Source organism: Rana temporaria, chromosome 9, assembly GCF_905171775.1.
Source record: "Rana temporaria chromosome 9, aRanTem1.1, whole genome shotgun sequence".
Taxonomy (NCBI): Eukaryota; Metazoa; Chordata; class Amphibia; order Anura; family Ranidae; genus Rana; species Rana temporaria.
Window position 1 is genome coordinate 141,245,775 of NC_053497.1, and position 16,213 is coordinate 141,261,987.

Consider the following 16,213-nt stretch of genomic DNA (forward strand, 5'->3'; position numbering starts at 1 on the left):
CCGTGACCGGGACCCGATCACCGCTGGAGCTTCCCCGTTCTTCACTGTGGCTCCGTCATCGATCGTGCGATCCCTGTTATGGGATACACAATCGATGATGTCACACCTACAGCCACACCCCCCTACAGTTAGAAACACATATTAGGTCATACATAACCCCTTCAGCGCCCCCTTGTGGTTAACGTCCAAACTGCAATTGTCATTTTCACAGTAAACAATGTATTTTAAATGCATTTTTTTGCTGTGAAAATGACAATGGTCCCAAAAATGTGTCAAAATTGTCCACCATAATGTCGCAGTCATGAAAAAAAAATCGCTGATCGCCGCCATTAGGAGTAAAAAAAAAATCTACCTATTTCTGGTTGGTTTGCGCAAAATTTATAGCGTTTACAATATAGGGGATAGTTTTATTGCATTTTTATATAAAAAAAACATTTTTTTTTATAAAAATGCAAAAAAACTATCCCCTATATTGTAAACACTATACATTTTGAGCAAACCAACCAGAAATAGGTAGAAGAATACGTATCGGCCTAAACTTAGGAAAAAAAAATGTTTTTTATATATTTTTGGGGGATATTTATTATAGCAAAAAGTAAAAAATATTGCATTTTTTTCAAATTGTTGCTCTATTTTTGTTTATAGAGCAAAAAAAAAAAAAACGCAGAGGTGATCAAATACCACCAAAAGAAAGCTCTATTTGTGGGGAAAAAAGGACGCCAATTTTGTTCGAGAGCCACGTCGCACGACCGCGCAATTGTCTGTTAAAGCGACGCAGTGCCGAATCGCAAAACCTGTCCGCGTCCTTTAGCTGCCTAAAGGTCCGGGTCTTAAGTGGTTAAAATAGTAATGAAAGGCAAAACATTTGTATATAGATATAAAAGACATTATAAATGCATTCTTTCCTTCTGTTCTCAGCTGCATAAGACGCTCAGAGAGCTGGTGGAGGAGAAACAGCAGTACACTGATCTTCCCAGTGAATGGCTGTGCAGGGGGAGGGGGTGTGTCATCAAGTGTCTGATCACTGTAGTAGAGCAGCATATGAGTTCCCAGCATAGCCATAAAACTGACCACGCTGTGCTCTCATGCCTAGTGTGGTCAGTTTTTAACAGGAAAGCAAAGAGACTGGCAGGAACACCAGGGATTTCACACAAAGGAAGCAATTCAAAGAGAACAGGAGACTTTCTCATACAAGTACACGGTACAGCAGACACATATTAGGAATAGGAAATGTTGGGGTAACATATTCTTTAACATGACACTGAATAATTTCCTTCAAAAATAATCTATACACATCCACTACTTAATGGAATCTATTGGCTAATCTATTTTTCATAAAATTCTTTCTTACTGCGCTTTTCTGCTGTCTTTGAATGTCCTATTTGAGCTCCTGAACCTCTCCTTCTCGCTCTCACTGTTTGTTTGGAATAAGCTGTGGTCATGTCCAAAGCTCTATGTACACTACAAATCCCATAGTCCATTCCAGGGGTGAGCATACACAGTGGGACCATGGAGAATGAACGTAGCCACCCTCTTACAGGAAGTCAGATCACAGAAGCACAAAAAGGAATTTGTAGGAAGCTGAGTGCACTAGAAAGATACACGCTGAATAGAATATTTTTTAACCAGAGTTTAGTGTCATTTTGGGGTTCATTTACTAATGAGGTTCACTTCTGCCTAGAAACCAATCAGCTTCCAGGTTTTATTGCCAAACAAGCTGAGGTTAGAAGCTGGTTACTATGCAGAAGTGAGCCTGATCTTGCACTCCAGTTTTAGTAAATAAGCCCCAGTACCATTGGGCCGGATTCAGAAAAGAGATACGACGGCGTATCTCCTGATACGCCGTCTTATCTCTGAGTGCGGTCGGTCGTATCTATGCGCCTGATTCAGAGAATCAGTTACGCATAGATAGCCCTAAGATCCGACAGGTGTAAGTGTCTTAGGCTGCAATTTCAGGCTGGCCGCTAGGTGGCGCTTCCGTATGTTTACGCAAGGAATATGCTAATTAGGTAGATACGGCGATTAAGAAACGGACGTCCCGCCGGCGCATTTTTTTACGTTGTTTACGTTCGGCTTTTTTTCGGCGTATAGTTACCCCTGCTATATGAGGCGTAGCTAATGTTAAGTATTTTTACGTCGTTTGCGTAAGTCTTCGCGAATACGGCTTTACGTCATTTACGTTCACGTCGATTCCAATACATCCTTGCGGCGTACTTTGGCGCAATGCACACTGGGATATTTTACGGACGGCGCATGCGCCGTTCAAAAAAACATAAAAAACGCGGGGTCAAGGAAAATTTAAATACAACACGCCCCCAACATCCCCATTTGAATTACACGGCCTTATGCCGCAACACATACGTTACGCCGCCGTAAATAAGGGCGCAAGTTCTTTCTGAATACAGAACTTGCACCCAAAGTTACAGCGACGTAACGTATCGAAGCATGTTTCTGAATCTGGCCCATTGTGTTTACATTTATTTTAATAATTGTATATTCCATTGTTCTTCCTATAGGCTTTTGCCAACCCCGAGGATGCCATGAGACATGGAGGTCTTGAATACTACCGCGAAGATCCAGACGTTGAGCGCTATAGAAGGTGAGCTCGTATGGCACCGGGTGCCAAACTCTGTTTTCATTTGGAAGGGTTTCATTCTATTATTTGTGAAACAAAGAGCCTGATGTATCAACATAAAGTCACTAAGACCTAGAACTTATTCAGCCGCTAATCCACTTCAGACTTTCAGAGAAGAATCTAATTGGTGGGGAGGAAGCAGCTCCAGTTCCTAAAGTATAAGTAAAGCCTTATAACCAGTGGTGGCTGGTGGGCTTTTCTTCGGGGGGGGGGGGAGCAATCAACCAGCACTAGTCCCCTGGGCAGCGCGGCAGCACTGATGCACCCCCCTGCGCACCAGGGGCAGCCGCGGAGCTCGCGGCCCTGTCAGCCATCATCTCGGGAGGTACTATGCAGGGGGTTGTGTTCTCCTTTCCTCTCCTCCTGTGTCCTCTGGGCAGCAGCAGCGGTGGGTCCGGCTCCAGCGTATCTCCTCTTTCACAGTGCTGGGCATCCAATAGGATCGTCTGGTGCTTTGGCCAATCGAGAAACGGGTCTCACTGACCTGACTCCTGATTGACGGGGAGTAACTGTACAGTGGAACCTCAGAGTAACTTGATTTGAGAGCGTTTTGATTTGTGAGCAACTTTTTTTTTACCCCTCCCCCTTTCCTGCATGCTTGGATAAGGGTTTGGTATTGATCTTTTGGTGGGATCCCACACCATTTATTTTTTTTTTTAATTTTGGTTTGTGTCTGGTATGGACTGGGGGGGGGGGGGGGGGCCCTGAGCAATTTAATTATTTAACTTGCAATTTTTTTTATTATCCAGCTGTCAGCGGGGAAGCCCATTGACAGCTGATAACAACCAGCTTTTACTACACCCTGATTGGGCAAAGATTTACCCAGTCAGGACGCAGAATGCACTGTGCAGCGTGCAGTGCATTGCAGGGCATTTGGTGTGTCGAACACCCTGGGAAAGGAGTGACAGATTCCATTGTCAGCTCGTCGTTAGGGTGGCTGTGTCAGAATCATTAGGGGACAGTGTATTGTCCCAGAATGAAGGCTCCCGGGACAGACTCAAGGAACTCAAATGGCACCCTGGTTGGGAAACACTAATTTAGAATACTTTCACGCAATAACAGAGGGGGTTCCTATCTGGCAGGTTCTGGGTTCTTAGTATAGAGATTAGAAATTCTGCCACCTGGTGGTGAAAGTTAATATGGAAATGGTACCATGAAATACAGTGAAACCTTGGTTTGAGAGTAACTTGGTTTGAGAGCATTTTGCAAGACAAGCAGAATTTTTAAATACATTTTGACTTGATATACAAGCGATGTCTTGATATACAAGTAGCGTCATGTCGCAACTGAGTGAAAAAAGGAACAGAGGTGCCTCTAGGTGTAGCAATATGGTTACATTTAATGAAGGTACAACATTTAGTAAGTCACATGGTTGATGATTAAAACAGGCACATCTAAGTATGCAGGCGCCTGGAGTAAAGCTGTCCACATAGACTGTCCTCCCCACCATCGACGTCATCCCTTCCAAGCTGCGCTCCACGAGTGCTTTAAGCCTCGCTTTCAAATCACTTTACTGCAAGATAGTCTTCCCGGTCACAATTGCAGACCGACCGCGGTAAGAGCCGGCGGTGCGGAGGACGGTCTATGTGGACAGCTTTCCCCAGATGCCTGCACACTTAGATGTGCCTCTTTTAATCATCAACCATGTGAGTTGCTAAATGTTGTACCTTCATTAAATGTAACCATACTGCTACACTTAGAGGTGCCTCTGTTCTCTTTTATACGGTGTAGCTCTTGCAGGATTTTGCCTCTAATCCCCTTGTGGAGGTTGCCATTTGTGGATGGACATTTTATGGTTACACAAACATCACATTGCTATAATCTTTTTATATGGACTATAAACTGAAGAACTTATAAATAAATGGTTGTGGAACGAATCATCTGACTTTCCATTATTTCTTATAGGAAAATTTGCTTTGATATACAAGTGCTATGGATTACAAGCATGTTTCCCGAACAAATTATGCTTGTGTAGCGCCTGGGTACTTTATAGTACCGGTGCTAGTTAAATTTAGAGGGAGATCAGAGTGTAGTTAAACTCTGATCCAGATTGTTGTGTGAAAAACAGGGTCTCTGTCTCAGCTTGGCTGTGCTGTGGGCTTATTCTGTTGCGCTGGGGTGTTCTTCCAACCCCGGTGCTGCAGGTGGCAGCAGTGGAGTCAGGGTTTGGGTGCTCTTTCCCAGTAGCCAATCAGGAGGGTTCGGCCTCGCTGTGCATGCTGGGGAGGGGTATTTATGGGGCAGACGCCATTGGTTCTGGGTCTTCTTCTTCGAGTGTGGCACCCACCTTTAGGGTGACCACATCACGGGGCCCGGGCGATATGGCCTACCTGGCCAGTGCGCGTGCGGGCCACGAGGTGCTCCTGGTTCTGGGACCATGTTGGCCCGGAGCATCTGAACAGCCACGGGGACCCAGTGTGCGACTGGGTTCCCACCTTTGAGGATCCCAAGTTGTATTGCTGTTCGGTGGGGAGTCCGTCTGAGGAGCGCCATTGAGAGGCTGGCGATCCAAAAGGGCCCCGACAAACCACCGGGGATCAAGGTAGCCGGACACTCAGGCCTTGTACAGATGAGCAGACATGTCCGATGAAAAGGGTCCGCGGACCGTTTTCATCGGACATGTCTGCTGGGAGGTTTTGGTCTGATGTGTGTACACACCATCAGACCAAAATCCCCGCGGGCAGAGAACGCGGTGATGTAGACGACACCGACGTTCTCTGACACGGAAGGTCAATGCTTCCATGCATGCGTCGAATCAATTCGACGCATGCGCGGGATTTCGGGCCAGCGGACATGTCTGATGAGTCGTACTAACCATCGTACATGTCCAATGGACAGGCTTCCAGCGGACAAGTTTCTTAGCATGCTAAGAAACGTTTGTCCGCTGGAAACCTGCCTGCTAGGCCGGGACATGTCTGGTAGGCCCTACACACGGTCGGACATGTCCGCGGAAACTGGTCCGACGGACCAGTTTCAGCGGACGTGTTTGGTCGTGTGTACACTGCCTTAAGGATTGATCACCTGTCAGTCGGTACCTGGGCGACAAGTTGAAGTAGATCCAGGCGTAATTCATCTAAGGAGGATTATCTCCATAACTACAAATGAGAGAGGGCCTGTGACAGGTGTCTCCCCGAAGTTCACCAAGGAGGGTCTGTGGCAGAGACTTTTCCTCAAGTTCAAGTTCACCAAGGAGGGTCTGTGGCAGGGACTTTATCCTACAAATGTTTGAGTGATACTCCGGCTGCCAGGTCGGTGAGAGAGGCCTGTCCGGGTACACTAAACCCACTCCGGCAGGCGTGGCGCAGAGAAGCATTACGTTTGGGAGCAGGACTGTTTCCCTATCATCACGCCTGAATCTGCTGTTCTCCTTTCTTCTTCAACTTTACTTTCCTCACCACAAGTTTATTGTTTTTACCCGGCTGGGTAATAAAGAGCACAGCAAAGAGCACCTATTGTGGACATTCCCTTACTTCTACCAAATGCAATACACATCATCCACCCCTAGGAATTCGGGGGAGCCATGAGGTAATCGTGCCACCCAAAACCACCAGCAGCTCCTCTGGGGGTAGTGCTACACTCACAATCCAAGGTTTTACTGTACTTTGGTTCTATGTCAGAACCACTTTATTCCACAGGCTGGCCTCCAGCCCACCATTAATGCAAGCAACAAAGGGATGAGCCTCCCGCTGTGGTTGAATAGCAGGCTGTGGGAGGTGGCTGCCTCTACTTGGGTTTACAGAGAGGTTACAATGTGGATAGGTCCCAGTAAAATTGGAGATTTTCATTGTTCTTGGAAATCCCTTTAAATGGACCTGGGCTAAGCAGCAACTGTGTGTGGTAAGGAAATCTAGCCATATGGCTGTATTATGCATTAAGACTTGCTAGGGGAGGTAAAATATTTTACAAAGCTGAGAGTTCAATAGGACAACTGTAGCAGAAGATAATTTGAAATGGAGCGTGATAAAAATTGGTGGGGTTGTGATTTAATACAGCTTGGTGTCCTTCTAAATCCTCCACCATTTACAGACATAATGGCTGGCAATAATCTACAGGCCTTAAATTGAAAATAACTCCATCCACCCTGTTGGTTATTGTAATTTTACGACTGTACGGTGTTTGTGGCTGGCTTTATTAATGTATTTTATGTCCTGTCTGCAGCGTTTCTTGTGCTGAGGCACAGGGGGGTACCGTGCATTTCAATAGAGGCCTAGTATTTCAATTGCTGTCATCATCTTCCCGTAGGCCACTACGATTTAATCCTGCAATTTCTGCATCCAGTCAAATTCTTCCTCCCCCAGAACTCACAGCCATTAGACCCTTGTAGTTTATTACACAGAGAAATTCAATATCTCTCCGAGTCTGGGGAGAATTACTTGCTGGCAGGCATTAAATGTTAATGCTGTTTGCCAACAGCCACATCATGAAGCAATCTAGCAGTGAAAGGTTGTTTTTTCCAAACGCTTTTGTGTAATCTAATATTTCACTCCTTTGGATATGCTTTCTCACAAAAGAATCTTTCTGGCATTTCTGTAATGATTTGAGCATATTTCCTAACTCCTCTTAAGAAAAAACAAAACATGACATTTAGGCGTTTCCTGTTTCAGGATCCAACACCCAAAAAAATGTTGTACCCGGGCCTGCCCCTTCCTCTACATTATGCTGACAGCGCAGTTTGTATAGAACATGATGAGGAAGCCCCTACTTCATTATGGCACATGACCACCTTGAAGGAGAGAGTTAAAGTGGTAAAAAACCCGAAAAGAAAAATGTTATGCCTTATGTGTTATACACACGACCGGTTTTAACAACAAGAAAACTGCCATTTTTTATATTGGTCGTGAAAACCGGTCGTGTGTATGCTCCCTAGCAGTTTTCTCGACTAAAAAACTGCACGCAACAAATTGAAACCAGCTCTCTTTTTTCTCGCCGTGTTTCCCGCCAGTCTTTTTCTCAACGTGAAAAACAGTCCTGTGTATGCTTTGACTGCTGAGAAGCTTAGGCTTAACTTGCTCTTAATTCAACCATACCAAAAAACCTTGCCCCCCCCCCCCCCCAATAATTACGCACAGACCATTTAAAGTTGGAAGTGGGCAAGGCCACAGCTTTATTAAAACATATTGTTATAACAAACTTCAAATCCCAACAATCCTAAAACCATGCCAGTCACGGTTACACCGTGAGCATATAAACAAAAATGTCTAGTCTAAGAGGCCTGTCTCCACCATCAGTGCGAGACGGGCATTAAACTGACCCTGTGATTTAACGTGAGGGCTTAGCCCAAAAAGTAATGCCAATTGCTGGCCAGGTAAAACCGCCAAAGAAGCTGTGACGAAACAACAACACCATGGGCGGGAGGGTGGGCAACGCTTGTGACGTCAATTCTTCGGAATTAGTGGGACGTGCCCCTGCGTAGCTATTTCTAGAGTTCTGTCTCCACCCCCTCACCTCGTGCCATCGTAGCCAATCCCAGCGGAGCCACTCCGACTCCCTCCTCATGTTGACGCCCTGACTGGTTGCCAAGCATCCAGCAGTCAAGGCTCCCTTTCCTTAGTGCAGGGCGGGTCAAGGGGCCTTCATTCCGAGGGGGAAAAAAAATGTGCATGCTCAGAATCAAGTATGCAGCCCAAAAGAAGCCCAAAGGAACTTCCCCTTTTATAGTCCCGTCGTATGTGTTGTACGTCACCGCGCTTTGGTCGGAAGTTTTTTTGCATGAACGTGTGTATGCAAGTCAGGCCTCGTACACACGACCGAGTTTCTCAGCAAAAACCAGCAAGAAACTTGCTGGGTTTTTTTTTTTGCCGAGGAAACCGGTCGTGTGTACACTTTGACGAGGAAACTGTTGAGGATCTCGGCGAGCCAAAAAGAGAGCATGTCTTCTTTTTCCTCGACGGGAATGGGGAAATTTGGCTCGCCAAGATCCTCGACAGCCTAACAAGGAACTCGACGAGCAAAACGATGTTTCTCGGTCGTGTGTACCAGGCTGAAAAGGAATCACGTTGGGAAAAATGGTCGTGTGTACAAGGCATAATATATTGCAATTTTCTCTTTTTAGGCTTTTTATTCTTTATTTTTACCTGGTGATCCTACCAGTAACACATTTCCTGTCTTAGGGTGTCTCCACTCTGGACGGGGGAGCAATGGAGACAACTTTGGATTGCAGGATTATCATTCTGGGGGGAGGGTAGTGTTAGACTAGCAGATTTAGTCTAGGTTCACATCTATGTGGCTGCGCTTGATGCGTTTTTCAGGCATGTTTTGCAGTGTGTTTTCCGTTTTTAAACCCTCGTTTTTTATGTGTTTGTGTTTTTGCATGCAGTTTCCATGTATTTAAAAAAATGTTCCACTCTCTTTAAACACACTGTATACACACTGTACATTGCTGGTTGCTAATGAGCAGGCCGGGAAGCTGTCCACTGTGTCCTTAACAACCGATGAGTCATCAGCTGTTAGTGGGGTTCCTCGCTGACAGCTGAATGTAAAAAAAAAAATTCGCACCAAAAGCAAAAACTGAAAACAGCGGCGTGGGGTCCATACCAGGCCTTTCGGGTCTAGTATGGATTCAGAATTTTACACCAAATTAAATTTTTAAATGGCATAGGGTCCCCCCAAAATTCATCCAAATATGCTGTCCGGCAGGTCAAGAAAATGAGGAGTAAGCGCCCTTGAACCATACAAGGCCGCATGCCCTCAACATGGGGGAATGTTGGCTTTGGGTGGGGGGAGGGGCTATTACCTAACCGGTGGTTGTGGGGGTCTGCAGGCAGGGGGTTTAGCAGAATCTGGAAACCCCCTTTAAGAAAGGGGGCCCCCAGATCCCGGCCTCCCCCATGTACATTGGGGTACAATTTTTTAAAAAATGTTGGCATGGGGGGTCCCCTCAGAATCCATACTAGACTAGGCCTGGTATTGACCTGGGGGGATCCCACATTTTCCTTTGCCAGCATTTTTTTTATTCCGCTGTCAACCCCCGGTGACAGCTGATGACTCATCGCTTGTTAAGGATGCGGCAGCCGACTTTCTGGCCCGCTCCTTAGCAATCAGCTATTTACAGTGTTTCAACAGAAAAATAAAAACACAAAATGAAAAACACATCAAAAATCGCATCACAAACACTGGAATCTGGTGCGATTCCATTGAAGTAAATTACACGCAAAACGCAGGAAAAAAGTCCCAGACCCTTTCCAGAAATGGTCCGGCTGCAAAACACATAGGCCCGGATTCAGAAAGCACTTACCTCGACGTATCTTTATATACGCCGCGTAAGTGCACAGATGCGCCGTCGTATTTATGCGCCTGATTCTTAAAGCTAGATACGCCTGAATTTTGGCTCTATCCGACTGACGTAAGTCTCCTACGCCGTCGTATCTTGGGCGTATATTTACGCTGGCCACAAGGGGCGCTTCCATTGTTTTACGAGTCGAATATGCAAATGAGCGAGATACGCCGATTCTCGAAGTACTTGTGCCCGTCGCTGTAATCTACGCCGTTTACGCAAGGCGTACGTCCGGTGTAAAGTTCAGCCTCATAAAGCAGGGGTAAGTCATGTTAGGGTATGGACCAGGGAACAGCCGTCGTATTTTACGTTGTTTACGTAAGTCGTACTTGAATGGGGCTGGGCGTAGGTTACGTTCACGTCGTAGGCATTGAGCCGTCGTATCTTAGGGAGTATATGCGGCGTGATTCTGAGCATGCGTGCGCATGCGCCGTTCGTTCAGCCCTTCATTTACATCACGCTTCATTTTAATAGATCACGCTCAATTCCTTCCTACTTTGAATTAGGCGGGCTTACGCCGTCCAATTTACATTACGCCGGCGCAACAAAGGGAGCAAGTGCTTTGTGAATACTGTTCTTGCCTCTCTATGTTACATCGGCGTAGCGCATATGAGATGCGCTACGCAGCTCTAAAGATGCGCCGATCTACGTGAATCCGGGCCATAGATGTGAACGCGTACCGTGTTATTTCTTAGTTCTCTAACTTTCCCCCTTTGTTGGACAGCTTGGCCTGTTTGAAAGACAACATGTATTGTCATGATCACCAGGTGAAAATAAAGTATAAAAAAACTAAAAAAGGAAACTAAGAACGGGTAAGCTGCAATATATTACATTTTTATCTTTGGGTTTAATACTGCTTTAAAGTAGTTGTAAACCCACTTTTCAAAAAAAAACAAAAAAAAAAACACCACCTGCAAGACAAAAAACAGGACAGTCCATCGTTTTCAATATTTTCCTGTTTCTACTTATGTTTCCTGGAATTCCATTGACAAGATAGTCCACAATTTTTTTTTCATTGCTGCCACTGCAACTGCAGCTGTCACATCTGGCCTGGGGTTTACTCCTAGTAAACTAGCATGCATCAAGAGCCCTGAAGAAGGGGCAATCCTTTCTCCCAAAACCATTGGATTGATGTACTTGTTGCTACTCCCAAAACAAATTCTTGAATCGACTTCCAAACTTGCAATTCTTTTGGATACCGGGTGCTCATCCTATTCGAATTTCTTCACAAATCTTTTTTAGAAACCCCTAACCAACTGTTAGAAACTCTACCAGGTTTTAAACAATGTCTCTGTCTGCATTTAGGAGGATTACCCGTGTTCTGTCTGTCATCCATCACTGAGCAGGAACTGAGAGGAAATGTCACCACTAGGGACAACGGTCAGACAGGAAGTGCAGATATTTTTGATAACTTTCTATTGTTTCTGACACCCATTCAATTTAAAGTGAGAAGAAGTTAAAACAGAGACACCAATAGGAACACACAGGGGTTTCAAACCCTTCCTTAGGCCTCGTACACACGACCAAGTTTCTCTGCAAAAATCAGCAAGAAACTTGCTGTTTTTTTTTTTTGCCAAGGAAACCGGTCGTGTGTACACTTTGACGAGGAAACTGTTGAGGATCCCGTCGAGCCAAAAAGAGAACATGTCTTCTTTTTCCTCGACGGGAATGGAGAAATTTGGCTCGCCGAGATCCTCGACAGCCTAACAAGGAACTCGATGAGCAAAACGATGTGTTTCGCCCGTCGAGTTTCTCGGTCGTGTGTACGAGGCCTAACTCTACAAAACTGAAAAACACTCTTGGCGGATTGGGCTCTAAAGTAGATGCAAACCCCAAGAGCCGGTTCACACAGGCGCGACTCATCAGACGACTTAGCCGCCTGACAAGTCGCGCCTCGTTCTGTACTATGGAACAGTTCTAATAGGAGCGACTCAAGTCGCTCCGACTTAGAATAAGGTTCCTCTACTACTTTGGGACGACTTTAGGGCTACTTGCATTGACTTCCATACAGAAGTGTTTTTTAAAGTCGTCTCTGAAGTCGTGGGCAGATCGTCTTGCCGAGTCGCTCGGAAAGTCGCGCTGCCCCTGTGTGAACCGGCTTTAACTGAATGACATTGAGTTTGCTAAAGCACTTTGTATTATAAACAACTGCCTTTTTAAATATAGTACTTGCTTCACCTTTTATTGCATCTCCAAGTGACGGTGACAACAGTGGACCATACCTGCATAAGGTTTGTTTATATTGGCACTTGTCTGGATCAGTTTGACAGGGCAACAATGCAGGAGCACAATGGGAAAACTGGGGCAGGCTGTTGTCACCATATAACAGGAAGTTCCTGAATAAGAACCCTAATGGTAGGATCACTATATATTATCGTAAAGAAAGCTACAGTTTACTTATTAAGTTATATTAATGTGTTAAATCTTATATGAGACTTGGGTTTAGATATACTTTAATGTTTAAGAGCATCCAGAGAGATTGCTGATAGTCCGCCTGCTCTTAGATGGCCGTATATGGGTACATGGAGGGGAGGACGGGACGCAGATGCTGCCCAGAAAGGAGAAACTTAGTGGATAGAGCAGCATTTCTCCTGTTAGTCAGTCCCGCAGTGTCAGTGAAAGCTGTTCATTCTCATCTGTGTTGATGGTCAGCCGGGCCAATTCTAACCACATTATTGGGTTTTTTCCTGCTATAAAAAGCAAACGTCTGACATAAACAGGAGGGCGTCATCCTCACGCTATAAAGTGTAACTCCAGTTTTGTTGACAAAAAAAAAAAGACCTTTTAGATTTTTTTAAACCATCCTCTTTTTTTGCAGAAATGATCTCATCATGCCCTTTCTCAGACTGATTATTAAACAGGAGATTTTGCATACAGCATATATTACATTGATGGGTTGCTATATTGTTTGAGACATTTTACATTTTTATGAATGATTATTTCAGACTGCAAAAACTTACCACATATTTTTTTTTAAATAAACTTGAACATACGCATACTGGCCATTTTGTTGCAGGTGGAAGGCACAGGTGCACCGTCCAGTACCGCTGCTGGCAGCCTGTCAATCTCTATATGAGGCTGACAGCTGCTTTAGCTGGATGGGGCTGGGCAGTGCACCGAGCTGTACTTACATTTATGGCAGTATGCGCCCAATGACGAATGTCCAGAATGCAGTTCGCTTGTATTCATCCCTGGGCGCATATTGCCCTAAATGTTCTTATAGCTAGGTTCACCATCCATCCCTGTCGAACTGCAGCAGAGTTTGACAGGCTGCCAAAAGCACGAGTGGACAGTGCATCTTTGCCTGCTGCTGGTACCTAAATGCTTGAGTCTCATGCTACATAGTTGCACAGGTCTTGGCACTGTTCTCCTTTATGTAAAAATCTCAATTTTTTTGCTAGAAAATTAATCAGAACCCCCAAACATTATATATTTTTTTTTAGCAGACACCCTAGGCAATAAAATGGCGGTCATTGCAACTTTTTTTCTCGCACGGTATTTGCGCAATAATTTTTCAAACGCCTTTTTTTAGGGAAAAAAACAGTTTCATGAATTAAAAAATAACAAAACAGTAAAGTTAGCCCAATTTTTTTGTATAATGTGAAAGACGATGTTACGCCGAGTAAATAGATACCTAACATGTCACGCTTTAAAATTGCGCACACTCATGGAATGGCGCCAAACTTCGGTACTTAAAAATCTCCATAGGCGACGCTTTAATTTTTTTTACAGGTTACTATTTTTGAGTTACAGAGTAGCTCTAGTGATAGAATTGTTGCACACGCTCTAACACACGCGATGATACCTCACATGTGGGGTTTGAACGGTGTTTACATATGTGGGCGGGACTTGCATGCGCGTTCGCTTCTGCACGCGAGCGACCAGGACAGGGGCGTTTTAAAAATGTTTTTTTATTATTTTATTTTATTTTTTTACTTCATTTTTTTATTTTTACACTTTTTTTTTTTTGATCACTTTTATTCCTATTACAAGGAATGTACACATCCCTTGTAATAGGAATCACTGTGACAGGTCCTCTTTATGGAGATATGTGGGGTCAATAAGACCCCACATCTCTCCTACAGGCTTACAAGCATGAAATCGGTGAAAAACATTTCACCGATTACATGCCGACAGCCGGGATTGCGGCTTTGTTTACTTCCGGGTACCGGGCGTGACGTCATAACGTCACGCCCGGCCCTCCGACGGTCATAGAGATGACTGTGACCGTCTGGTCACCAGTCATCTCTATGGTTCAGCAACGCGCGCCGGCCGATTCGCTCTCCGGGCCCCCGATGGCACGGGAGAGCCCGGAGAAGCACCGGATGGCGGCGGGAGGGGGGGACGTCCCCTCCCGCTGCCTAGAAGAACGATCGAGCGGCGCCGCTTTGATCGTTCTTCTGGTGCACAGAATCGCCGGCTGAAGACAGAGATATCTGAATGATGCCTGCAGCTGGCATCATTCAGATATCACCGCTCAAAGTCCAGGACGTCCCAGGACGTCCTACGGGTCTGAAGTGGTTAAACTGTCACTTTAAATAGTTTGCTTGGTTAAAGTGGAACTAAACCCTCCTACCCTTTTCAGCCAACGAAGCCGCCATCTTAGCCCCTATTCCAGGGATATGCAATTAGCGGACCTCCAGCTGTTGCAGAACTACAAGTCCCATGAGGCATAGCAAGACTCTGACAGCCACAAGCATGACACCCAAAGGCAGAGGCATGATGGGAATTGTAGTTTTGCAACATCTGGAGGTCCGCTAATTGCATATCCCTGCCCTATTCGATCAACAACTGCCATGGTGCTGCACATGGGGATCAGTTATGACACCAGCAATTGGATGGTTTGACAGTTTGGTTGAAAGCACAAGCAAATGTAACAGATGGCATGCCAGGAATGTAACCGTTTAAAACGGTTTAGTTCTGCTTTAGGGCCCTTTCACATGGGGCTGACCGTGTGCGGGTTCCGCTTTGCTCAGCGGGGATCACTCCGTCGATCCCCGCTGAGCAGGCAGAAGACTGGTCTATCTCTGCCCACTGTGCAGGGACCGACCTGTCAAAGCGCCGCTCTCCCCTATGGGGGATCGGATGACGACGGGCGGTGGAGTCCGTTGTCATCCGATCCGATCTGATCCGCCAGGGGGATGGAAAAGTAGGGTTTTCCTCCACCGCACTTTGGCGGATCAAAGCGAGTCGGATGTAAGCGGGCATGTCACCGCTGACATCCGTGGCTCCATAGAGGTGCACGGAGCGCCCGTTCAGGTCCGCCTAAAAAACTGAGGCCCTAAGGTCCCTTTCAGCCATGCAGACCTTTCATCAGTTTAGTCAAGTTTTCTCAAAGAAAAAACGGATGTAGTTTTCATCAGTTTTTAACCTGTTTACATCAGTTTTTCATTTGTTTACAATATTTTTTTCATCCGTTTACATCAGTTTCTCATTAGATGCTCACAGGTCCAGGACAAGGGGTGGGCAGGAGGGAAAGCTGCCCTGGGCACTGTGCTATCATGTGTGGTTCAGGGGCATCACAAGGAGATTGATGTGCTGGGAAGGGGGATTTGGAGTGGGGAATTTGTGCTTGGAGGGCAAGTTTGAGGGGTAGAGGATTTGTGCTAGGAAGTGGGATTTTTTTGGGGGGGGGGGGGATTGTGCTGGGAGCATATGTGGAATGAGAGGATTTGAGCTAAGCATGCATAATAGCGGTCAATTTTTTTTTTTGGGGGGGGGGGGATTTTTGAAAACTCATAATGCCCATATATCTTGGGGGAAGGGGGGCACAATTTGGCATGTCCCCCCTGGGCTCTATGATGACCTTGTCCTGACACTTGCTGCTCATCAGTTTTAACATCAGTTTTTTCATCAGTTTACATCAGTTTGTCATCCGTTGTGTGCATTGATTCCAGAAAAAATGATAATCAAAAATAATTTATGGGCACCAAAGGAAAATAAACCATTGACTGACATGACTGGCTTCTGGTATATTTAGATATAATTTCAGATCTTAATTTCCAGAGACACCATCATCACAAACACTTTTTACTTTCTTCTAAAACCAGGACTGGTCCCTCAAATCAGGGATATCTGGTTACCCCAAAGACGCCTTCCTACACCTTCCCCCCACCCGTTCGCTTGCCTGTATCTGGTTTTTATTAAAGTTTTTTTCAAAGCCCATTCAAAGGAGAAGAAGATATTGCATACATATTACTAATATTAAGAACGGAAGGTATACACCAATACCAGATGCTGATATTGTAATTTAATAGGAGCCTATATATAAAGGGTCAGATACAAATATTTCAATTTTTGACATG

At 45.3% G+C, this 16,213-nt stretch overlaps 1 protein-coding gene across 1 annotated transcript in view; it reads left to right on the forward strand.

Annotated features, from left to right (window-relative positions):
- PTGES (prostaglandin E synthase) overlaps positions 1 to 16,213 on the forward strand; it is a 121,852-nt gene that overhangs the window by 56,860 nt on the left and 48,779 nt on the right. Inside the window, exon 2 of the mRNA XM_040324671.1 lies at positions 2,517 to 2,599. Coding sequence (XP_040180605.1) covers positions 2,517 to 2,599 — 83 coding nt within the window. The remainder of the gene's footprint in view (positions 1 to 2,516; positions 2,600 to 16,213) is intronic.